At 41.5% G+C, this 24,150-nt stretch overlaps 1 protein-coding gene across 4 annotated transcripts; it reads left to right on the top strand.

The window, feature by feature from the left end:
- The first annotated feature begins 4,238 nt into the window (after positions 1 to 4,238).
- LOC121579620 (arrestin-C-like) lies at positions 4,239 to 22,491 on the top strand. Of its 4 annotated transcripts, none has more exons than XM_041894365.1 (15): positions 4,239 to 4,268; positions 18,475 to 18,506; positions 19,389 to 19,419; positions 19,551 to 19,611; positions 19,712 to 19,756; positions 19,845 to 20,098; positions 20,189 to 20,265; positions 20,418 to 20,556; positions 20,669 to 20,753; positions 20,834 to 20,906; positions 21,015 to 21,149; positions 21,240 to 21,323; positions 21,414 to 21,487; positions 21,669 to 21,672; positions 22,141 to 22,491. In XM_041894365.1, the coding sequence occupies exons 2-15, from the start codon at positions 18,499 to 18,501 to the stop codon at positions 22,166 to 22,168; spliced, it is 1,098 nt and encodes a 365-aa protein (XP_041750299.1). In that variant the 5' UTR covers positions 4,239 to 4,268; positions 18,475 to 18,498; the 3' UTR covers positions 22,169 to 22,491. The 4 variants fall into 4 exon arrangements, with proteins under 4 accessions (XP_041750299.1, XP_041750300.1, XP_041750298.1 ...); XM_041894366.1 differs by lacking the exon at positions 4,239 to 4,268 and adding an exon at positions 4,269 to 4,308; XM_041894364.1 differs by lacking the exon at positions 4,239 to 4,268 and adding an exon at positions 14,992 to 15,293.
- The last annotated feature ends 1,659 nt before the right edge of the window (positions 22,492 to 24,150 follow it).

Genomic DNA, 24,150 nt, shown 5'->3' with positions numbered 1-24,150 from the left:
GTTTGCTCACTGACAAAGAAATGATCAGTCTATAATTTTAATGGTAGGTTTATTTGAACAGCGAGAGACAGAATAACAACAAAAATATCCAGAAAAACGCATGTCAAAAATGTTATAAATTGATTTGCATTTTAATGAGGGAAATAAATATTTGACCCCCTCTCAATCAGAAAGATTTCTGGCTCCCAGGTGTCTTTTATACAGGTAACGAGCTGAGATTAGGAGCACACTCTTAAAGGGAGTGCTCCTAATCTCAGCTTGTTACCTGTATAAAAGACACCTGTCCACAGAAGCAATCAATAAATCCGATTCCAAACTCTCCACCATGGCCAAGACCAAAGAGCTCTCCAAGGATGTCAGGGACAAGATTGTAGACCTACACAAGGCTGGAATTGGCTACAAGACCATCGCCAAGAAGCTTGGTGAGAAGGTGACAACAGTTGGTGCGATTATTCGCAAATGGAAGAAACACAAAAGAACTGTCAATCTCCCTCGGCCTGGGGCTCCATGCAAGATCTCACCTCGTGGAGTTGCAATGATCGTGAGAACTGTGAGGAATCAGCCCAGAACTACACGGGAGGATCTTGTCAATGATCTCAAGGCAGCTGGGACTATAGTCACCAAGAAAACAATTGGTAACATAAAACGCCGTGAAGGACTGAAATCCTGCACCGCCCGCAAGGTCCCCCTGCTCAAGAAAGCACATATACAGGCCCGTCTGAAGTTTGCCAATGAACATCTGAATGATTCAGAGGAGAACTGGGTGAAAGTGTTGTGGTCAGATGAGACCAAAATCGAGCTCTTTGGCATCAACTCAATTCGCCGTGTTTGGAGGAGGAGGAATGCTGCCTATGACCCCAAGAACACCATCCCCACCGTCAAACATGGAGGTGGAAACATTATGCTTTGGGGGTGTTTTTCTGCTAAGGGGACAGGACAACTTCACCGCATCAAAGGGACGATGGACGGGGCCATGTACCGTCAAATCTTGGGTGAGAACCTCCTTCCCTCAGCCAGGGCATTGAAAATGGGTCGTGGATGGGTATTCCAGCATGACAATGACCCAAAACACACGGCCAAGGCAACAAAGGAGTGGCTCAAGAAGAAGCATATTAAGGTCCTGGAGTGGCCTAGCCAGTCTCCAGACCTTAATCCCATAGAAAATCTGTGGAGGGAGCTGAAGGTTCAAGTTGCCAAATGTCAGCCTCGAAACCTTAATGACTTGGAGAAGATCTGCAAAGAGGAGTGGGACAAAATCCCTCCTGAGATATGTGCAAACCTGGTGGCCAACTACAAGAAACGTCTGACCTCTGTGATTGCCAACAAGGGTTTTGCCACCAAGTACTAAGTCATGTTTTGCAGAGGGGTCAAATACTTAGTGCCACACATAAATAAAGAAATGTAACATGCCTGATGAGGACTCATGGAGTTCTGGAAACAAAGTTTGCCAGTCCCCATGTGTCTTCAAATAAAATACAATTGTATTGGTTGTATACACGTATTTTGCAGATGTTATCGCAGGTGCAGCAAAATGTTTATGTTTCTAGCCCCAACATGCAGTAATACTTAACAATACACAACAATACACACAAATCCCAAAATATAAAGAAAGGAATTAAGTAATTTAGACAAGTATTCAGACCCTTTGCTATGAGACTCGAAATTGAGCTCAGGTGCATCCTGTTTCCATTGATCATCCTTGATATGTTTCTACAACTTGATTGGAGTCCACCTGTAATATATTCAATTGATTGGACATGATTTGGAAAGGCACACACCTGTCTATATAAGGTCCCACAGTTGACAGTGCATGTCAGAGCAAAAACCAAGTCATGAGGTCGTAGGAATTGTCCGTAGAGCTCCGAGATAGGATTGTGTCGAGGCACAGATCTGGGGAAGGGTACCAAAAACTGTCTGCAGCAATGAAGGTCCCCAAGAACACAGTGGCTTCCATCATTCTTAAATGGAAGAAATTTGGAACCACCAAGAATCTTCCTACAGCTGGCCGCCCAGCCAAACTGAGCAATCGGGGTAGAAAAGCCTTGGTCAGGGAGGTGAACAAGAACCCGATGGTCACTCTGAAAGAGCTCCAGAGTTCCTCTGTGGAGATTGGAGAACCTTCCAGAAGAACAACCATCTCTGCAGCACTCCACCAATCAGGCCTTTATGGTAGAGTGGCCAGACGGAAGCCACTCCTCAGTAAAAGGCACATGACAGCCCGCTTGGAGTTTGCCAAAAGACACCTACAGGACTCTCAGACCATGAGAAACAAGATTCTCTGGTCTGATGAAACCAAGATTGAACTCTTTGGCCTGAATGCCAACCATCACGTCTGGAGGAAACCTGGCACCATCCCTACGGTGAAGAATGGTGGTGGCAGCATCATGCTGTGGGGATGTTTTTCAGTGGCAGGGACTGGGAGACTAGTCAGGATCGAGGGAAAGATGAACGGAGCAAAGTACAGAGAGAGTCTTGATGAAAACCTGCTCCAGAGCGCTCAGGACCTCACACTGGGGCAAAAGTTCACCTTCAAACAGGACAACAACCCTAAGCACACAGCCAAGACAACGCAGGAGTGGCTTCGGGTACAAGTCTCTGAATGTCCTTGAGGGGCCCAGACAGAGCCCAGACTTGAACCTGATCGAACATCTCTGGAGAGACCTGAATATAGCTGTGCAGCAACGCTCCCCATCCAACCTGACAGAGCTTGAGAGGATCTGCAGAGAAGAATGGGAGAAACTCCCCACATACAGGTGTGCCAAGCTTGTAGCGTTATACCCAAGAAAGCTTGAGGCTGTAATCGCTGCCAAAGGTGCTTCAACAAAGTACTGAGTAAAGGGTCTGAATACTTATGTAAATGTCATATTTCCGTGTTTTATTTTAAGTACATTTGCACAAAAAAAATTTAACCAGTTTTTGCTTTGTCATTATGGGGTATTGTGTGTAGATTGATGATGGGGGGAAAAATCTATTTAACCCATTTAGAATAAGGCTGTAACATAACAAAATGTGGAAAAGGTCAAGGGGTCTGAATACTTTCCGAACGCACTGTAGGATGAGCCTTGACTAGAATACAGCATATACATATGAAGTGGGTATTGAGTACATAGGGCAGCAGTCTGTAAGGTGCAGGGTAGAGTATCGGGTGGTAGCCAGCTACTAATGTGACAGGTTAAAGGACATATTCATAGCCTGTTATACACTAAAAAGTATTAGTAAGTTCATGGTATGTAAGGATCTTAAAATATCTAAGGTTAAAAAGATCATGCATCCAGTACTAGTTCATAGAGATTGATAAAATTCATAAATGTGTTAAAATCCGTCAAGTGTAAAAGGGTAAATATTGTAAGAGGAATGTGTAAACGTTATATTGACTACTTTACTTTGTGGTGCCTAATTTAAGGGTAAAAGTGTTAATCTGTGATCTACTAAATGCTCTTAATCTATGAGCCTGAGATCGATTGCTCTGGTCTCCACCCAACTTTCTGGGGAAATCGTGGTCTTTTTCTCATTACACTAAAGTTTTCAGTGAGGAAATATAACTGCGTCACTTTCGTGATTATTTCTCCCCTTTTTCAGGTACGTTATTGACATAAAACGAGTTAATTTGAATGTAATAACTTGCTAACATGTCAAGAGAGTTTAAGGTATGTGTTAGTAACATCTTGAGTAAGTTAGAGTTAAGTTGAAGAGAGTTATTAGGTGTGAGTGAAACCTGCTTGGTTGCAGCGAAATAGCTTCGTACTGAGAGTAGCTGCCATTTTATGCTAATTGTGAATGAACATGTGCGCTGTTAATAATATATTTGGGGTTATTTGTATAATGTGTTTCGAATATTTTGTTGACATGGTTGATAAATGTAGTTATGGGTTACTGAACTAAAGCTACTTTGTGTTTGACAGTTATATTGAAACATTTGTATATGTTTTAGTGAATTACAGTTTATGCTGTTGTGACTTGAATAAGCTTTGTACCCTACAAAACTCTGGTTCCTGTAGATCTGTTGTTCTGTAAAATGTGGTATTTTTGTAAAAAGATTACACTAAAGTTTTCAGTGAGGAAACATAACTGCGTCACTTTCGTGATTATTTCTCCCCTTTTTCAGGGGCGTAACATTTTGGAGGCTCCGCTGAGATTGCTGCTCAGATGTCCGGCTTCCACATCCTGGTCGCTGAATTCCGAGCCAGCTAAATCCCTACATAACAACCCAGGCAGGCTGCAGTGAGGAAAGTGTTGCTGTTCGAGGGGAGCTGGAAGTTGGTGGTTAAGTACGTGTCAACTGAGGCCGTTGAGAGACCATCAGAGACAGTAAGGACCATCTAATTCAGAGTCAACTCCTGCACAGTAAAGGTTCCTCCTGTCCTGTCAACATGACAACCGCCTTGGAAGAACTACAGGAAGAGGTAGTAGGAGAATTGCAAACCCTGACTAAAGACAAGTTACTAGACGTATGTGATTTCCTTGACATATCAGGCGAACAGAGAAGAGTTATTCAAGACAAATCCCGCATATCAATGATGACTCACATTATGATGTTCCTTGAAAGAGAGGAAGTTGCAGAGTTAGAAGATGGCGGCATGTCGGAATTATTGTTACTTAAAGACAAAATGACGGAGATGATCAGTGGCATAGATAGCAAGACAGGGCAAACTGACCATGATATTGAAACAGCCAGAACACAACACAGAATAGAGGGACTGAGAACTGTAACCCCACAACAAGGGGTGGGAACTGAGCAGAGTACTGCAGACAAAGCCAGTGATTCTCTGCGCCAGCCCCAACCCCCTGCCCATCTTCAGAGGAGCATGCAGCTCTCACCCAGTGCACAGCCCGGCTCATACTGGCGCAAAGAGTTAAAAATTTCTGGTCAGATAGGTGAACCGGGCCAGAAAGATAAACTGACTTTTTCCAGCCTTGCCCATCAGATTGAGAATGGACTTAACAGAGGCTATCCTGAGGTAGAAATAGTAGACGCAGTAATCAGGGCTATTTCTCCAGGCTCACAGCTACGCAGCTACTTGGAAGGTAAACCCCAGCTAACTCTTCCCACACTTAGATGCATCCTGCGTTCCCACTTCCAAGAGAAGAGTGCAACAGAGCTTTACAAACAGCTAGCTTCAGAAGCACAGCATAGCAAGGAGACCCCTCAAAGCTTCCTGATGCGCGTCTTAGATTTGAGGCAGAAAGTACTATTTGCGTCCCAGGAGTCAGAATTAGTTTGTTATCGGATTGTGTTGTGTGTCAGAGTTGTGTACTAGAGGACTCCCAGTCAAACGCACAGGGGATTGATCGCCTTTGAGAGATTATGAGGCATAGACTGATATGGAAAACCGTAATATATATACAGTAATTTGGGGTATTATCAACAGTAAAATACTCTGAAACATTTTACTGCAGTAAATGATGGTACATTGTGGGAAACTGTTGTGGGCGGGGAAGGAATTGCTGTATTTCGAATGGTACTGTAATTCCACCCCACAGAATTGCCGTACCGTATCTTTGGAGTGCCAAAAACCTTTTATATTTTGAGGCATGCCTTGTAAGAGGCTATATTAATACTGTACCAATTTAACTTCTATGTGGTTATAGTGACCAATCAATTTAAAATGTATAGGGGACAGATTGGAGTGGCAGCAAGTCTTAAACCTTTAATGGTTGAGTCCTTTTTGTCTGTTTTGACCTGTAGTTGCTGCCAGTTGGGAAGCCTTTGTTAAGGCCTCTAAAAGTGCAAGTGATATAAAAAAACAAAATATTAATTAATATGCTGTAATAAGCAGCCAACCTGCTTGCACCCTTGTAATTACAGTAAAATATTGTGAAATACAAACCCCTGCCCTCAATAAATTTCACTCATTCCGATTATGGTAGCATTTCCTTTTTTACAGCATAATACAGTCAATTTTACAGTATTGTACTGTGTGTCATTACACAGTACTTGCTTTGATACCATATTTATATTACAGTAGGTGTAATGTGATATGAAATACATCATTTTACTTGCCGCTGAGCTGCCTGTAAGTTACTGTCAAATTCACGAAAACCCCTTTACAGTGTAGGTTATGAGGAATCATGGCAGAAAGGCATCAGAGAGCCACCCTATTGACTGGCACTGCACTCTCTGCCATTGCTTGGAAATGTAATGAGCATGTGGCAGTGTCTGCTGCCCAGTGCCCACAAAAGCCTTTGTTCAAACATAGATACTTACTAAGGAAACGACTTAGAATTGTACACTTAGAATTGGAAATAATGGCTGCAGTATATAATATCTGGTACATCTTTTTTAGCCATTCTTAGCCTGGCTGATACCAAACTCGTGTTGTATCATGTGGTCTGTATCAGGCTAAGGCATAAATCATCTTGGCCTTGGGTATGTTTGAAAATAGAAGACTTAATCTCTATTTTACATTTTATATCTCAGTTATCTAGATTGACTTACAGATCGACACGCAGTCAATCGTTGCACTACCAAAAGTATGAGTACATAGACCTAAGTGAGTTTGTGGCCTTTCACATTGGTTGTCATGCTGATGCAGAGGAACTCCTGCAGTCATATTTCTGGTTGTTCTGCTGGAGAGGTTATTTACATTTTACATTTTTTGTCATTTAGCAGATGCCCTTATCCAGAGCGACTTACAGGAGCAATTAGGGTTAAGTGCCTTGCTTAAGGGCACATCGACAGATTTTTCACCTAGTCGGCTCGGGGATTAGAACCAGCGACCTTTCGGTTACTGGCACAACGCTCTTACCCACTAAGCTACCTGCCGCCCTGTTATGTCATTGGATCCCTAATCCAAGTTAGATGAGAAGGAATTCACAAACTTCCAGAAGTCAAATGTTGGCCCAGTGGAGTTGTTATAGTTTGAGCTCATTAACGATGAACCAATCTTTGTGTTGTGTTGTGTTGTGTTGTGTTGTGTTGTGTTGTGAGAGAGAGAGAGAGAGAGAGAGAGAGAGAGAGAGAGAGAGAGAGAGAGAGAGAGAGAGAATATTATTTGAAGTGTTTGGGGAGTAAAACATGGTATATAGCTGGATGTTATTTCAATGAAGGGCACACCAAATCTGAACTCATTTGGCACTGTATCAATATTTTCACTCCACCACAGCTAAGACAGATCTTAACAGTAAGGTGATTACCTTAATTACAAATAACTTTACTCTAGTAGTATCCCATCCTGCGACTACAGGGATGGACGTCATACAGTATAAACAATATATACAAAAGTATGTGGACACCCCTTCAAATTAGTGGATTCGGCTATTTCAGCCACACCGGTTGCTGACAGGTGTATAAAATCGAGCACACAGCCATGGAATCTCCATAGTCAATCATTGGCAGTAGAATGGCCTTACTGAAGAGCTCAGTGACTTTCGACATGGCACTGTCATAGGATGCCACCTTTCCAAGTCAGTTCGTCACATTTCTGCCCTGCTAGAGCTGCCCCGGTCAACTGTAAGTGCTGTTTTTGTGACGTGGAAACATCTAGGAGCAACAACGGTCAGCCACAGCCTCTCTGGATTACAACCAAATTATGATAAATGTATTATATTACGTGTTGGATTACTAAAACATTAAAATGTTACATTACCATGTAGTTTACCAATAAAATGTGGATATACTCGGAATACATATCCCAAATGAAATAAATGTTCTCACTCCAATACATTTTAATAGAATATTAGCAAAAATAGATAAGATCTTGCTACCATGGAAAGGTAAATACCTGTCAATTTGTGGAAAAATCACCTTGATGAACTCTTTAGTATTATCCCAGTTTACCTATTTGCTTATGGACTTGCCTACGCCTAGTGAACAGTTTTTTTTAATTATATGAGAAAAATAATATTCAATTTTATTTGGAACGGCAAACCAGACAAAATTAAACGGGCCTATTTATATAATGAATATGGGCTCAGTTCTAGGCCCTCTCCTATTCTCACTATACACCAAGTCACTTGGCTCTGTCATATCCTCACATGGCCTCTCCTATCATTGCTACGCAGACGACACACAACTAATCTTCTCCTTTCCCCCTTCTGATAACCAAGTGGCGAATCGCATCTCTGCATGTCTGGCTGACATATCAGTGTGGATGACGGATCACCACCTCAAACTGAACCTCGGCAAGACGGAGCTGCTCTTCCTCCCGGGGAAGGACTGCCCGTTCCATGATCTCGCCATCACGGTTGACAACTCCGTTGTGTCCTCCTCCCAGAGTGCGAAGAGCCTTGGCGTGACCCTGAACAACACCCTGTCGTTCTCCGCTAACATCAAGGCGGTGACCCGATCCTGTAGGTTAATGCTCTACAACATTCGGAGAGTACGACCCTGCTTTACACAGGAAGCGGCACAGGTCCTAATCCAGGCACTTGTCATCTCCCGTCTGGATTACTGCAACTCGCTGTTGGCTGGGCTCCCTGCCTGTGCCATTAAACCCCTACAACTCATCCAGAATGCCGCAGCCCGTCTGATGTTCAACCTTCCCAAGTTCTCTCACGTCACCCCGCTCCTCCGCACACTCCACTGGCTTCCAGTTGAAGCTCGCATCTGCTACAAGACCATGGTGCTTGCCTACGGAGCTGTGAGGGGAACGGCACCTCCGTACCTTCAGGCTCTGATCAGTCCCTACACCCAAACGAGGGCATTGCGTTCATCCACCTCTGGCCTGCTGGCCCCCTACCTCTGCGGAAGCACAGTTCCCGCTCAGCCCAGTCAAAACTGTTCGCTGCTCTGGCACCCCAATGGTGGAACAAGCTCCCTCACGACGCCAGGACAGCGGAGTCACTCATCACCTTCCGGAGACACTTGAAACCCCACCTCTTTAAGGAATACCTGGGATAGGATAAAGTAACCATTCTACCGTCCCTTACCCCACCCCAAAGAAAGAAATAATAAAAAAAACATATTGTAAAGTGGTTATCCCACTGGCTATAAGGTGAATGCACCAATGTGTAAGTCGCTCTGGATAAGAGCGTCTGCTAAATGACGTAAATGTAATGTAATGTAAAAATTAGACCTATCACTAAAATCTTCAGTCATACAAAAGTAATCCGAAGTCTACTTAAATCCGAACTGGTTCTCTAGCAAATTAGTAAGATTGTCTCACCCAATGTTCAAGAATGGCCCTTTCCCCTTTATTCAGATTACAACCTCACACTTTCAGTTATTTGAAAAGTAAATAATCTCCCAAATATCACTATTTCTAAAACAAGCCATAGAAAGTTGGTTGCAATTTCAGTCCTCCAGAAACTCCAGAACAAATAATGCAACAAATATTGTGGTTAAACTCAAATATACTAATTGATAAAAAACTTTTTTTTGACAAAATGTTTAAAAAAGGTATAATCTTCGTAAATGATATCATGGTAGGACTGGTGGAGTTATGTAGCACATGCAGCTAAAAAAAACATATGGAAATGTCTGCTCTACCCAAAATGACAACCAAATAATTCCAGCATTACCGCAAAATGTAAGAGGAAAGTGGAAGGGGGAAAATGTAAGGAACTTGTCTGTCGGCCTTGCATTAAAGAACATAATTCGTTAAAGAAAACTGTGATAAATAACAAAGTATACCAGTTTCATTTAAGGACCAAAGGATTGACAGCCGTCCCATATAGATTGCAAAATAGTTGGGAAGAGATTTTTGACGTACATGGCATAGTGTTTATGAACTAATACGCAAAACGACGCCGGATTCAAAACTTAGAATTGTTCAATTTAAATTATTATATCAAATTCTTGCTACCAATAGAATGTTATTTATATAGGGGATACAATCTTCCCAGCTCTGCAGATTTTGCTGCGAAGAGACAGAATCATTAGATCATTTGTTTTGGTTCTGTCCATTTGTAGCTTGTTTTTGGACACAGGTCCAGGAATGGCTAAAGGATTGCAATATTTACCTGGAGCTAACCCTGCAGATAGCATTACTGGGTGTTCTGAAAAGTCATAGTCAATCGATCAATAATATAATAATACTTTTAGCAAAAATGTTTACTTTCAATTTACAATCTGTAGAAACAATGAGAATAGAAAGGTTCAGAACTTTTGTAAAACACCACAGTACAGTTGAAAAATATATGGCAAATAGAAATCCAATATGGATAGTGTTAAGAGATAGATGGGTGGTGTTGAATGGAGTTGAAGGATGGGACTAATAACAACTAACAACAACTAATAACAACAAGATAACTAATAATGTAAGCATACTGTGTCCATAATACAGTGCCCTCCACTATTATTGGCACCCCTGTTTAAGATGTGGTCGAGGACTTCCAAAAATGCTCCTTTTTTTTTTAAACAACATAGAACCCAAATGCAAAAAAAGAGAAAAATCCAACCTTTTATTTAAGTACATTACTTTGGTGGTAAAAAAAAAAATCACACATTTAGAAAAAATAAACTTGAAATCATGTGTCCCACAATTATTGGCACCCCTAACAATTCCGCTGAAATTTTTAATAGATTTTTTTTTAAATACATTTTTCTGTAGTTGCTAAAGTTGGTCAGGGTATCTAGGAACTTTTACCCATTTGTCAACATGGCAAAGACAAGAGAACACACCATTCAAGTAAGGCAGATTTGTGTCGACCTTCATAAGTCAGGCAATGGCTACAAGAAAATAGCCACTCGCCTTAACTTGCCCGTATCTACAGTCAGAGGAATCATTAAGAAGTTTAAAACAACTGGAACAGTGACAAACAAGGCTGGAAGAGGTCCCATGTTTATCTTGCCACAACGCACAGTGAGGAGGATGGTAAGAGAAGTAAAAAAAAGTCCTAAGCTCACTGTCACAGAATTGCATCAAAGAGTGGCATCTTGGGGTCACAAAGTCTCCAAAACAACCATCAGACGCTCTCTACATGCCAACAAGCTGTTTGGGAGGCATGCAAGGAAAAAGCCTTTTCTCACTAACACTCACAAACGTAAACGTCTGGAGTTTGCTAAGCGGCACTGGGACTTCAACTGGGATCGTGTGCTTTGGTCAGATGAGACTAAGATTGAGCTTTTTGGCAACAAACACTCTAAGTGGGTCTGGCGTAAAACAAAAGATGAGTATGCCGAAAAGCACCTCATGCCCACCGTGAAGTATGGTGGAGGATCTGTGATGCTGTGGGCCTGTTTCTCTTCCAAAGGCCCTGGGAACCTTGTTAGGTGGCATGGCATTATGAACGCTTTGAACTACCAGGACATTTTAAATAAAAACCTGATGGCCTCTGCCAGAAAGCTGAAGATGGGTCGTCATTGGGTCTTTCAGCAGGATAATGATCCAAAACATGTGGCAAAATCTACACAAAAATGGTTCAGCAGTCACAAACTCAAGGTCCTCCCATGGCCATCTCAGTCCCCAGACCTCAACCCAATCGAAAACCTGTGGGGCGAGCTAAAGAGGAGAGTGCATAAGAGAGGACCCAGGACACTGGATGATCTAGAAAGATTGTGCAAAGAAGAATGGTCAAAGATCCCTCTCTCTGTGTTCTACAATCTTGTGAAATGTTATAGGAGGAGATTAAGTGCTGTCTTGTTGGCAAAAGGGGGTTGTACAAAGTACTAACATCAGGGGTGCCAATAATTGTGGGACACATGATTTCAAGTTTTTTTTTTTCTAAATGTGTGATTTTTTTTTTTACACCAAAGTAATGTACTTAAATAAAAGGTTGGACTTTTCTCTTTTTTTTGCATTTGGGTTCTATGTTGTTAAAAAAAAAAGGAGAATTTTTGGAAGTCTTCGACCACATCTTAAACAGGGGTGCCAATAATTGTGGAGGGCACTGTAAGTATATAGGTTATAGGTTGAGAGCTTTTGTGAAAGAGCACAGTTAGAAAGATATGGCATATAGAAGCAAATCGGATGGACATGAAAATTATCAGAGAGGTTGAGGGTAGAGGAAGTTCAGGAGTAAAAACAAACAAAATAGAATTATTGTAAAATTGACTGTGTCCATAAAAGGTATATAGTATGTATAAGCTGGAAGTAGAGGCCTAAGCATTGTTGTTCACTAGTTTACTCCAATTAGGGAAGGGGTGGTGGGGTTGGAAAGTAATAAATGGAAATATACATTTTTTAAGGAAATGTATATGTATGATGTATGTATGTATGTATGTATGTATGTATGTATGTATGTATGTATGTGTATGTATGTATATATATATATATATATATATATATATATATATATATATATATATATTTGCGAGAGAAAAAAAATATATGGGGGATTGGAAGTGATGCAGACAATTACATTGATGGAAGTTACAATCTATCTGCAATATTAAAGCTGATCTACCCCCTAAATAAAAAATAACATTTAAAAATTTAAATTTAAAAAACAACAACAGTCAACCGCAAAGTGGTAGGCCACACAAGCTCACAGAACGGGACCGCCGAGTGCTGAAGTGCGTAGTGCGTAAAAATCATCTGTCTTCGGTTGCAACACTCACTACCAAGTTCCAAAGTGCCTCTGGAAGCAACGTCAGCACAATAACTGTTCGTTGGGAGCTTCATGAAATGGGTTTCCATGGCCGAGCAACCGCACACAAGCCTAAGATCACCATGCGCAATGCCAAGCGTCGGCTGGAGTGGTGTAAAGCTCGCAGCCATTGGACTCTGGAGCAGTGGAAACGCGTTCTCTGGAGTGATGAATCACACTTCACCATCTGGTTCGGGCTAGGCCCCTTAGTTCCAGTGAAGGGAAATCTTAACGCTACAGCATACAATGACATTCTAGATTAATCTGTGCTTCCAACTTTGTGGCAACAGTTTGAGGAAGGCCCTTTCCTGTTTCAGCATGACAATGCCCCCGTGCACAAAGCGAGGAACTGGTTTGTCGAGATCGGTATGGAAGAACTTGACTGGCTTGCACAGAGCCCTGACCTCAACCCCATCGAACGCCTTTGGGATTAATTGAAACGCAGACTGCGAGCCAGGCCTACTCGCCCAACATCAGTGCCCGACCTCACTAATGCTCTTGTGGCTGAATGGAGGCCGTAGCAATGTCCCCGCAGCACTGTTCCAACATCTAGTGGAAATCCTTCCCAGAAGAGTGGAGGCTGTTGTACCAGCAAAGGGAGGACCAACTCCATATCAATGCCCATGATTTCGGAATGAGACATTAGACAAGCAGGTGTCCACATACGTTTGGTCATGTAGTGTAGCATCACATGAAATCAGAAAACAATAGAGGTGAGGCCACTAGCGAACTAAACAGGATAATCAGATAATGTAGTAGTGGGTACACCATTAAGAACAGTAACACTAATCAAGGAAGGCAGCTCTGAAAAGTGTTTATTTGAAGAATCCTAAATTATCAGGAATAATGTCACTATGTTTGAGATGTATTGGAGGCTTAGTACATCATTTGTTAGGGTTAGCATTAGTGTTAGGGTTGCATCTGTCTGAGTGAAGTTATTTAAGGCCAGTAGCTAGGTTTCCATACAATTTGCAACAGATTTTGATGCGAATATAAAATATGCATAAACAATATGCACATTTTCCCAAGCATCGATCATCATGTCACCAGAATAAAACACTCGATATTTATTGGAAAGGAGCATTAAGCTCATCACCTTGCACTTTCACCACCCTATGAAGTTCATCATAATTTATTTAATTAATTTAATTAATTAATTATTATATATATATTATATAATTAATTTAATTTAATTATTTATTTATTTAATCTGTAACCTAATAAACTGCATGCCCGAGACATAGTGGGAGGACCACACAACATATCATCGCGTGACTCTATATTTACTTCGATATGATGGTTATTATGTCAATATTTGCTGCATTTCTCGCTTAATTAATTTAACCGACACAAAAAGAGCCCACCATGTCGAACCAATCTAATCTTCTTCTGGACCCTTCTGGCCTCTCACTCAGATTAACTCCCCAAACCCCTTTACACTAACACTAACCACGTTTCCATCCCACCATTTCATGTCGAATTAACAAATAGTCTGATGTTTCCATCAGCCCGGTCGGGATTTTTTTCATGCGTCAGGTAATTAATCCACATGAAATGGTGGGATGGAAACGTGGTTAGTGTTAGTGTAAAGGGGTTTGGGGAGTTAATCTGAGTGAGAGGCCAGAAGGGTCCAGAAGAAGATTAGATTGGTTAGATTTAGGATGGTCATAGGGAGACTATTTCACATAGAATAGGTATACCTGCATGAGTGTTCCGATATGCTCTATAGAACCAACATTTAGGCAAGATACCAGTCAAATCCTGTCTCTTTGCGTCAGAGTCTTATAAGTGGAAGTCCACAAATGTAGGAATGGCTACAATAATTGCAATAGTTTATTATTTCAATCAAATGTCCAATGGGTAATTTCCTGTGTCTCAGACCTTGGGACATCTAGTTAACCAGACTAATAAACACTATCGGCTGTGGCAGATGATCTCTTGGTTTAGTGATGGTATAGCTATAGCCTGATTATTGGCACACGATACCAAATGGGATTAAAGGGATAGTTCAATGAAGCCCTTTATCTACTTCCCCAGAGTCAGATGAACTTGTGGATACTTTTTTTTATGTATCTGCATCCAGTATCAAGGACATTAGAAGTAGTTTGGCAAGCCAATGCTAACTAGCGTTAGCGCAATGACTGGAAGACTACAGGAACAGGAATGTTCCAATAGACTTCCAGTCACTGCACTAACGCTAGTTAGCAATTGTGCTTACTTTAGTTAGCAACTTACTTTGTCGCTTGAAGACATAAAAATGCTAAGAGACATAAAAATGGTATTCACGAGTTCATCTGACTCGGGGGTTGTAGATAATTGCCATCACCAAAATCGCAAATTAATATAGGACATGTTAAGCAAACTCAAAGGCAAAAAGCTGAGTTAATCTGAGTTAAAGTTTTGTTGTCAATTACCAAGGGAGGCCTCTTTCCTATACATTGTAATACCCTGTGAGGATTAGACCTTCAGGATCAGCCACAGCACCAACAACAGGCTGTGGAACATCACTGTTGTTCATATTTACTATAGATCAGTGTCATGACTCCGTCACTGGAGGTACTTTACTAGGCATTGAACGTTTTACTTCAGTTGGCTGTCGGTATTTTTATACCATTTGTGGTAAAAAAAAAGAAAGAAGATGTTTGCTGATTGAATAATTGGATTGAGACAGACTACAGCGTCTAAAACAAGAGAGTCAGGTCGAGGGAGGGGGGAGATGTCCGTATATAAAGAGTGATGTCAACAGTCAGAGACTACACTCTCTGACCACAGAACACATGCAAGGAATTTGAACATCAGTGGTGCGCTGATAACTTTAGGAAAAGGTAAGACATCGGCAATCCTTTTTTCTTCACAACTGCAAGTAGGTTGAATGATTGAAACTTCAATGCCTACACAGTTTTCAACTGGCTTCAAACCAGAATTGATGCTGACAAAACCTCTGTAATGTAGTTGAAAAAAAGTTGGTAAATGCTTTAATTTATAAATGTAGCCAACCAATTACATTTTAAAATTGGGACATCTGTGTTTATGGGTAGAGTGAACTATTGCCCTTAATTTAATATTACACACTCCACAACTAGGAGCCTCAAATGTTATGTTCGGAAACACTTGTGTCTAGCCTGTTAATACGTCCACATTTAGTAGGGGATAGTAAAAGGTATTAGGTGAATTACTTACTAGAAAAGCAGCATAGCATCCTGCCTGTAATTGCATAACATTTACAACACACATAGATATAATGTCTAATTGGAAATGGAGGTGTGTTCAATCTCTGGCAGCCTACTGGCAGTGTCTGCCGTTTGTAGGAGAAATGTGCTACTATTCCATTGTGGAAAATATATATTCTTATAAAGACAGCTGACTGCTGACAATCAAGTCCAGTCTTAACTTCATATAGACTACTGAAATATAGTGAACTACTCCCTGTAAATGGTACACTGTCTCTGCATCACTCTCCTAATGCAACTCGAGAAGGGCACTCTCCATGGTCCTGATCTCATCAATTGATTGAATACCGGCATTGTATTGAGATCAGGACCATGGACAGCACCATTCTTGAGTATAGAAAGTGATACAGTACCAAAATACAAACACGAGAAATGATAATACCCACTGGGCACACTGGTTGAATCAACGTTGTTTCCACGTCATTTTAATGAAATTATGTTGAACCAACATGGAATAGACTTTTAATTGATGTCTGTGCCCAGTGGGTACACTCTTAGAAAAAAAGGTGCTATCTAGAACCTTAAAGGGTTCTTGGGCTGTCCCCATAGGAGAACCCCTTGAAGAAGCCTTTTTGTTTGCAAGTAGAACCCTATTGGTTCCAGGTAGAACCCTTTTGGGTTACATGTAGAACCCTTTCTACACAGGGTTCTACCTGGAACCAAAAAGGGTTCTACCTGGATCCAAAAAGGGTTCTCCTATGGGGACAGCCAAATAACCCTTTTGGAACCCTTTTTTCTAAGTGTGTAGTGACTGGTTGACTAAAACCAGTGGATGCTCCTCAGAGGAGGAAGGGGAGGACCATCATGATTTTAATACAAATTAAAATAGTGAAACATAGATAAAATATTCACGTCACCAAATAATTGATTAAAACACACTGTTTTGCATTGAAGGTCTATAGTAGCCTCAACAGCACTCTGTAGGTTAGCACCTTGGTGTAGCTGGAGGACAGCTAGCTTCTGTCCTCCTCTGGGTACATTGACTTCACTACAAAACCTAGGAGGCTCATGGTTCTCAACCCCTTCCATAGACTTACACAGTAATTATGACAACTTTCAGAGGAAGTCCCCCAACCTATCAGAGCTCTTGCTGCATGAACTGACATGTTGTCCACCCAATCAAAATATCAGAGAATGAATCTAGTACTGAAAGCATAAGCTACAGCTAGCTAGCACTGCAGTGAATACAATGTGGTGAGTAGTTGACTCAAAGAGAGAGAAAGACAATAGTTGAACAGTTTTGAAAAAATGAAAATCTTCCAAAATTAAGGAGAAGCAAGAGAGAGAGAGAGCTATATTTGGTTGTATTTTGTTTTACTTTCACTTAGCTAGAAAATGCAGCTAGCTAGTTTAACCTACTCAAACAGAAACAGAGAGGGATGCTATGTTAGCTAGCTGGCTATGGCTATCCAACACTGGAACTCTTCCAAGTCAAGGTAAGCTTTTGGTTTTATTAATTTATTGCCACTGGGGCTCACCAGTGTAACTGCTACACTGCTTTCTGACTGTACACTGTACTGTATGATTGTAGCTAGTGGGTTTACTAACACGTTAGTTCTAGTAGCTATGTTGACTATGACGTGACAATGAGGTAGGCTGTGTGTAGCAGTTATAGCTGTCATGATATGAAGGTTTAGCTTGGAAAGTTTTTTTCGCCTGGTCACAGACAGCTGATGTGTTGTGCACTGAAGTCCACAAGCGAAGGGAAAAGGTGAGAGGAGGAGAGCGCGTAGATAGTTGCAAGAAGGAATTATATATACAACGAGCAAAGTGATCAAGCTGTTTGTATGTGGCTGCTATGAAAGTGAACTGTGTTTGCGTGTGATCAGGGGTGTATTCTTTCCGCCGGTTCTGTTGAAAAACGTTTCTTAAACGGAAGCAAACGGAACGAAACGGGGATAAAAATACCGGAATTCGTCTAATAGAAATTCACATTTGCAACTGTTGGACTAATGATTACTCTCTAGATCAGCTAGATGCAGGCAAGAGTGTGCAAGGCGGTGTTGAATGTCACCTTGATTATTCAACATTCTCTACGTTGTAAACCTTCATTCATAGGCTAGGTTGTAGCAACCTCATGATGGGTACAGGGAAAATCAGATGTTGCATTGAGCTAGGTGAATGGAATATGAATGACAGTCATCCAATATGCTGTAATATAAATAAGGCCATGCTCATAAAAAAAAGAATAATCCTCCCTCATTTTAAACGGCACTGACCGCCACTGTCTAAAATGTATCCTTCAGTTCAACTAAAATTAGATTGATCTTCTTTTTCTTTTTACTCATCTTTATGAGTATTGATACTGTTATGATCTCGTGTTATTATCTTCATCTATCTGCTGTAAATCTTTCAGGAAAATAAGACACCTTGTGACCTTGTGAATGCTTTTGGGGGGGGCTTTGGTCAATGTGTGGAATCTATCAGGAACTTGAGGATGAAAACCCTCCTTTTAGATTGACTTTGAGCCGTGAGAAGAATAGTGTGACATAAGAATATGCTACCGTGTAATTCCTGCCCAGGTACTTTGAGGTATTGTTAAGGTCTCTGTGCATAATCCCCAGCCAAGATTTGGCTCAGGGTAACTCACAGTGATGCCGTAATCTCATTCCACCAGATTAGTCATTCCGCCGTTCCCTGGCACTCTACACTGACGGAGCATTCTTTAATCTCGTTGGTGGATCAGGGGTTAAGCCTGATTGTGATCTAGATTCACCTTTTATTGTGCCATTTTTATAAAGTCACACATTGTACATTTTGTTTTTGTCTTCCACAGAAATATTCCTGAAGTTGCTGTAAAATGGCTAAGTGAGTCAAACCTTTTCTATTAGGGGGTAGCAACACTCCTCCATTTTACAGAGCTATCTATTTCATGTAGGCCTATATGTTATAACCTTCCTTGCTGGTATCTTCTAAATGGAGCAGAATAAGGAAAGGTCTCTAACAAAAACGTCATTTTAAGAGCTCAGAGGACTGCTGACTATAACAGCAGGAATCTCACACCGGAAATAACTTGGGTCCTATCCGACACTGAGCACATGCATATTAATAACATGAAGTGTTACCATTCACAAAGGATTTGTCAATTTATCAGTGGCAGTAGGCTTACATCAGACTTTTCATCTCCCATGAGAAAAACTCCATTGAGCAGTGTTTCTTCCATAGGTTTTTACAGCATTGGTTGCCATAAGGTGCTAGGGCAGTTAAGGCTGCAGCTTTGACTTGAGCATCTGTGAATATCACAAGCACTATGTGATGAATGGTCACTCATGCAGGGGGGCTTACAACCCAAGTCAAATCCAGTTGGTTAGGTAATACAATGCTCAAGAGTTAATTCCTCAATCTGCTCTTATAAGACGAGATATGACCATGACTTATAGCCCCAGCCATCAGTATGGCCCGACAAACACATATACAAACTCAGGATTAGGAAACATTTTGGACAAAACATGTCAGTTATCATCATTTACTATAAATAATATGTTTATATCAGGTTGTGTCATTATCAATTACACACCTTCACACGTTTTATAAACTGTTGATTGATCATTTGTCTTTCAATCAACCTTAGATTTTTCACTACTTGTAATGAACCTTGTGTGTTTTATCCTTTCAGAATGTGCCACTACAGTGAAACATCTTGAATACTGCTGAGTTTGACTGTTTAGTTTTTCTTTGATCTTTCCTCAGGTTATACAAGAAAACCTCTAGGAATGGCACAGTAAGTGAAAACCTTTTCCGTCTCTCTAATAATACTTGCCCCATAGAAATGGAGACCATCACCTATTAGTGATGAATGTAAAAGAGCTCCAGTTACATTCTGTGTGACCAATGTTTTCTTCCTATCTTCAGCTTACCCTTTACCTTGGAAAGAGAAACTATGTCGACCATGTTCAGAATGTGGACCCTATCGGTAAGTCTTACTTTTATACTTTGCACTTACATATCGTATCCAGTTTAGATATTTGTGTGGAGGGGCAAATCTCTAAAATCTCTACCCATCATTGTTACAGAGGGAGTAGTGGAAATTGATCCTGCAGACCTCGCAGGCAGGAAAGGTACACTTTATTTTACAGAGAAGTTGCTCATGTTAGCAATTCTATGGAATGATTACACACTGGTTCATGTTTATCCTGTTCTCTCCAGTGTTTGTGCAGCTGGCTTGTGCCTTCCATTATGGTCGTGAGGACCTGGATGTCATTGGACTGTCTTTTAGGAAAGACATCTGGGTCAAGCACATCCAGTTGTACCCTGATGCTGGCCACAAACCCACCCTCACACCCATGCACGTCTGCCTGCTCAAGAAGACAGGAGAGCAGGGCCATGCTTTCACTTTCGACATTGCCACAAACCTTCCCTGCTCTGTCACACTCCAGCCAGGACCAGAGAATGCTGGAAAGGTAGGCCCTTGCCTTGATAACAGTTTTTACCCCAGATAGATTGAATTCCATGATTGATTATATTTACATTGACCTTTTGTGTACACCTAGGCTTGCGGTGTGGACTTTGAAGTCAAGACTTACATTGCAACTGAGGCAGACCCCGAGAAAGAGAAACTTGATAAGAAGTGAGTGGCTATCCAAATCCTTGTGTTGTTTATTGAAATATTTACACACATAAGAAATTCTCTACATGTAAAAACAATTGTTTCTTTCTGACCCTCTTTTTTCCTCTCTCCCTCCCTTCTTCTCTTTGCTACTTTTCCCTCCTTCCTTGTAGAGACACTGCCCGCATGATCGTCCGTAAGATCCAGTTTGCCCCAGATGCGACTGGTGCTCCTGGGCCCAAGGCTGACATCTGCAAGAGCTTCATGATGTCTGACAAGCCTATCCACCTAGAGGCCTCTCTGGAAAAGGAGGTGAGTTACACAGAAGGCCTCACTGGCTTCTACAGCGCATCTACAGTAACAACTGTATTGGAATACATAATCAAAAGGGGATGTAGACAATTTTGTCTTGTATTGATGTCAGATCTACTACCATGGAGATCCGATCAATGTCAACGTCAAAGTCAAAAACGAAACCGCCAAAACAGTGAAAAAAATTACAATCACAGGTAAGTCTATCACCACTGACTATGAATGTTAGAACTAAAATAGTATACTTCATTTGGTAACAGCGGGCTCTTTCCTTCAGTTGAGCAGACTACAGACGTGGTGCTCTACTCCGCAGACAAATACACTAAAACCATACTTTCTCAAGACTTTGGGTGAGTAGACAGAAACCCACCCTCAGACAACGTCCCTCTCCTCCTCATCTTCTATGGAGTGCTCTTCTCCCGATGCTCTGAGTACTAACATCTCCAACCTTCTCTTAGGACAATAGATGCCAATAGCACATTCGATAAATCCCTTGCCATCACCCCCCTACTGGCCGACAACAAGGAGAAGCGCGGTCTGGCGCTGGACGGCAGACTGAAGGATGAGGACACAAACCTGGCCTCCAACACTATGTGACTAGCACTTCCATTATTATCACATTCAAATCTAGACTGGAACAACCTGAGTCCTTCTCTCACCATCTTCTCCTTTTCCCCCATTAGGATTAGAGCCGGTATGGATAAGGAAGTGTTGGGAATCTTGGTCTCCTACAAAATCAAGGTCAACTTGATGGTCTCTTCAGGAGGGTAAGGGTTAGCTTAAAAGTTGTCATGTTTTTTATTGAATTTGAGGAAAATAATACATACTAATCTGCTATGTTCTTTACCCCCATTCAGCTTGTTGGGAGGTCTCACAGCCAGTGACGTACAGGTGGAGCTCCCCCTGATCCTCATGCATCCCAAACCCCAGGGTAAACTAATAGTGTTACCTACTGAATAATAGGATTTGCCATGTCTAATAAACTCTGTCAAAGCTGATGTGGTGAGGGTGTAATGTCTCTCTCTACTCATTCAGAGTTGCTATTCAATGCCGCTAATGTAACCGTTGAACTCTTTTCCCTTCTACCACAATGAACCCTATTACATGAGCAGAAGTGTGAGTATAAATATGTATTAGTTGCATACAACACAGTCTTCAGCTTAAGTGTTTTATTTTTTTAATTGCCTCATGAGTTTGTGTTGTTCTCATGTTTCCTTTATGATCTGCAGAGCCCCCTGAGAGTAGAGACCCCTAAGAGTGAATGGGAGCTTCTATCTGACAGACTTATAGACCATACTGTACAGACAGTAGACTTACCTTTGATGTGAAGTGTCTGTTCATTGTAGGGCTGTTGAACTCTGGTCTTTACAGAGGCCAGGCTTTTCCCTGGATAGAATTAGCATTAAGGCACCCACAGTAGTATTTCAATTAAGTAAAAAAAAAACTGTAGATTAATCAGATGATCCTGTGACTAAATCGAGTGATAGTAATCATGGCATTACTTCATGACCAGAGTTCACTGCCTCAATTCACATGCTGTCATTCACTGTAGTCGTCTATGACATGTGTTTCGTGAATCCCCAGAATGGAAGTTACCCTTGAGGTTGAGTAGATTCCCTCAGCAGGAGAAAAAAGACAAGGAAAGAAGGACTGTAAGGATGAAAGGAGCAAAGCTGTTGACGGCTGCTCAGATTGAAAGACTGACGAACAAACCAAAGAAAAAACAGGAATACCTCATAAGAAGAACCATCCATCAAAAACATGATGTTGATTTCTCTTACTATTACAGACACGTTTTCAGTTGTAGTTTTGTGAGCCTGTACTGTGGTGACGTACAGTGGCGACGCGTCATTCAGGGCAGTTGGGGCTGAGCCCCACCTGTTTTGAGCCCCACCTGTTTAGTTAAAAAACTTTTTTTTTACTTTTTTGTGTGCCTGTTTTGCATGTTACTTTAGCATTAATACGTGTCACATATCAGTTTGCAAACAATGTTAAAAAGGAAATATAATTGAGTTAATAAAGCCGCATACAAACATGGTCTCTTTTTTGCTTTCATGAGTAAGGCAGCTCCAAAATGCAGGTGTTTCAGCCTAGCTCAGTGCTTTCTGTGGTGGTGGGACAGCCAGCGGAAAATACGGAGCGTAGGGGTTTGTAATGTTCTCTAGTTGTGCCGTGATTGGCTCAGTGTTCTGTCACTCATTGGGACACTACGTCACCGCAAAATCTACGGGTAGAGCCAGAAAATTCAAGCCCCTTGGGTGCTGTCATAGACTTACATTAGAAGTGCCCACCCAAGAAGGCTCAAGGTCATTGGCTACAGATAAAATGACGTCAAATCATGTTATATCTACTGTAGCTTTGATTGGACTGATCATGTCAACATCACACTTTCAAAATCTTAGCTAGCAAGCTAGACAAGCAGTCATCATCATGCATCAAGTCGGCAATCTACTGGCAAATCCTTTTCAATCCTTGTCATATGAAGATAAATTATAGATAAAACGTATCGGTGCTCATCGGCCATTGGACATAAACATTACACAACAAGTTGGAAATCGCAAATTCAACAATGAGTGCTAAGGCGCCACTCCAGCCCCGGGTTCGATCCCAGGTTGTGTCACAGCCGGCTGTGACCAGGAGACCCATGAGGCGGCGCACAATTGGCCCAGAGTCATCCGGGTTAGGGGAGGGTTTGGCCGGCCGGGATGTCCTTGTCTCATCGTGCTCTAGCGACTCCTTGTGGTGGGCCGGGCGCCTGCAAGCTGACTTCGGTCGTCAGTTTGACAGTGTTTCCTCCGACACATTGGTACGGCTGGCTTCCGGGTAAAGCGAGCAGTGTGTCAAGAAGCAGTGCGGCTTGACTCTCGACCTTCACCGAGTCCATAGGGGAGTTGCAGCGATGAGACAAGATCGTAACTACCAATTGGTTATCACGGAAAAGGGGGTAACGCCATGGGCCAGAAAAGTTTGAATACATTGACCATGCTGTCAATCCAGCATGACATTCAAAACAAATGGAAACTCGGAACTGGGAAATCTCAGACTTCAGTGAGTTCAAGACAACTGGGAACTCGGATAAAACTAGCTCAGACTGGGAAAATACGAAAAATACTTTTGAACAGTCCTCCAACTCAGAATTCCAAGTCGGGATTTCGGGCCTCTTTCTAGAGCCCACAAGAAGGACTGTTGCGCCACCTTCCTGTTCAAGTGACCACAGCACATCAAGGTGAGTCCAAAAAAGTATTGTATGCTGCTGCATAAATTATGTAATATGCCAGGGAGATACAGTGCCTTCGGAAAGTATTCAGACCCCTTCACTTTTTCCAATTGTTGTTACATTACAGCCTTATTCTAAAATGGATTAAATAAATGTTTTTCCTCATCAATCTACACACAATACCCATAATGACAAAGCGAAAACAGGTTTTAAGAATTTTTTTGTACATTTATTAAAAGTAAAAAACTGAAATAAAATTCTAAAAGCCTGTTTTTGCTTTGTCATTATGGGGTATTGTTTGTAGATTGATGGGGGGGGAAAACAATTTATTCCATTTAAAATAAGGCTGTAACATAACAAAATGTGGAAAAAGTCAA

Source organism: Coregonus clupeaformis, chromosome 13 (genome assembly GCF_020615455.1).
Source record: "Coregonus clupeaformis isolate EN_2021a chromosome 13, ASM2061545v1, whole genome shotgun sequence".
Taxonomy (NCBI): Eukaryota; Metazoa; Chordata; class Actinopteri; order Salmoniformes; family Salmonidae; genus Coregonus; species Coregonus clupeaformis.
The sequence above is the reverse complement of the archived record's forward strand: the minus strand, read 5'-3'. Positions and strand labels throughout refer to the sequence as shown.

Excerpts from the sequence above, each read along its gene's own strand:
- LOC121579620 (XM_041894365.1), top strand. Across the intron at positions 19,612-19,711 it reads TCAGAATGTGGACCCTATCG|AGGGAGTAGTGGAAATTGAT; the intron begins GTAAGTCTTACT and ends TCATTGTTACAG. Across the intron at positions 20,099-20,188 it reads GACCAGAGAATGCTGGAAAG|GCTTGCGGTGTGGACTTTGA; the intron begins GTAGGCCCTTGC and ends GTGTACACCTAG.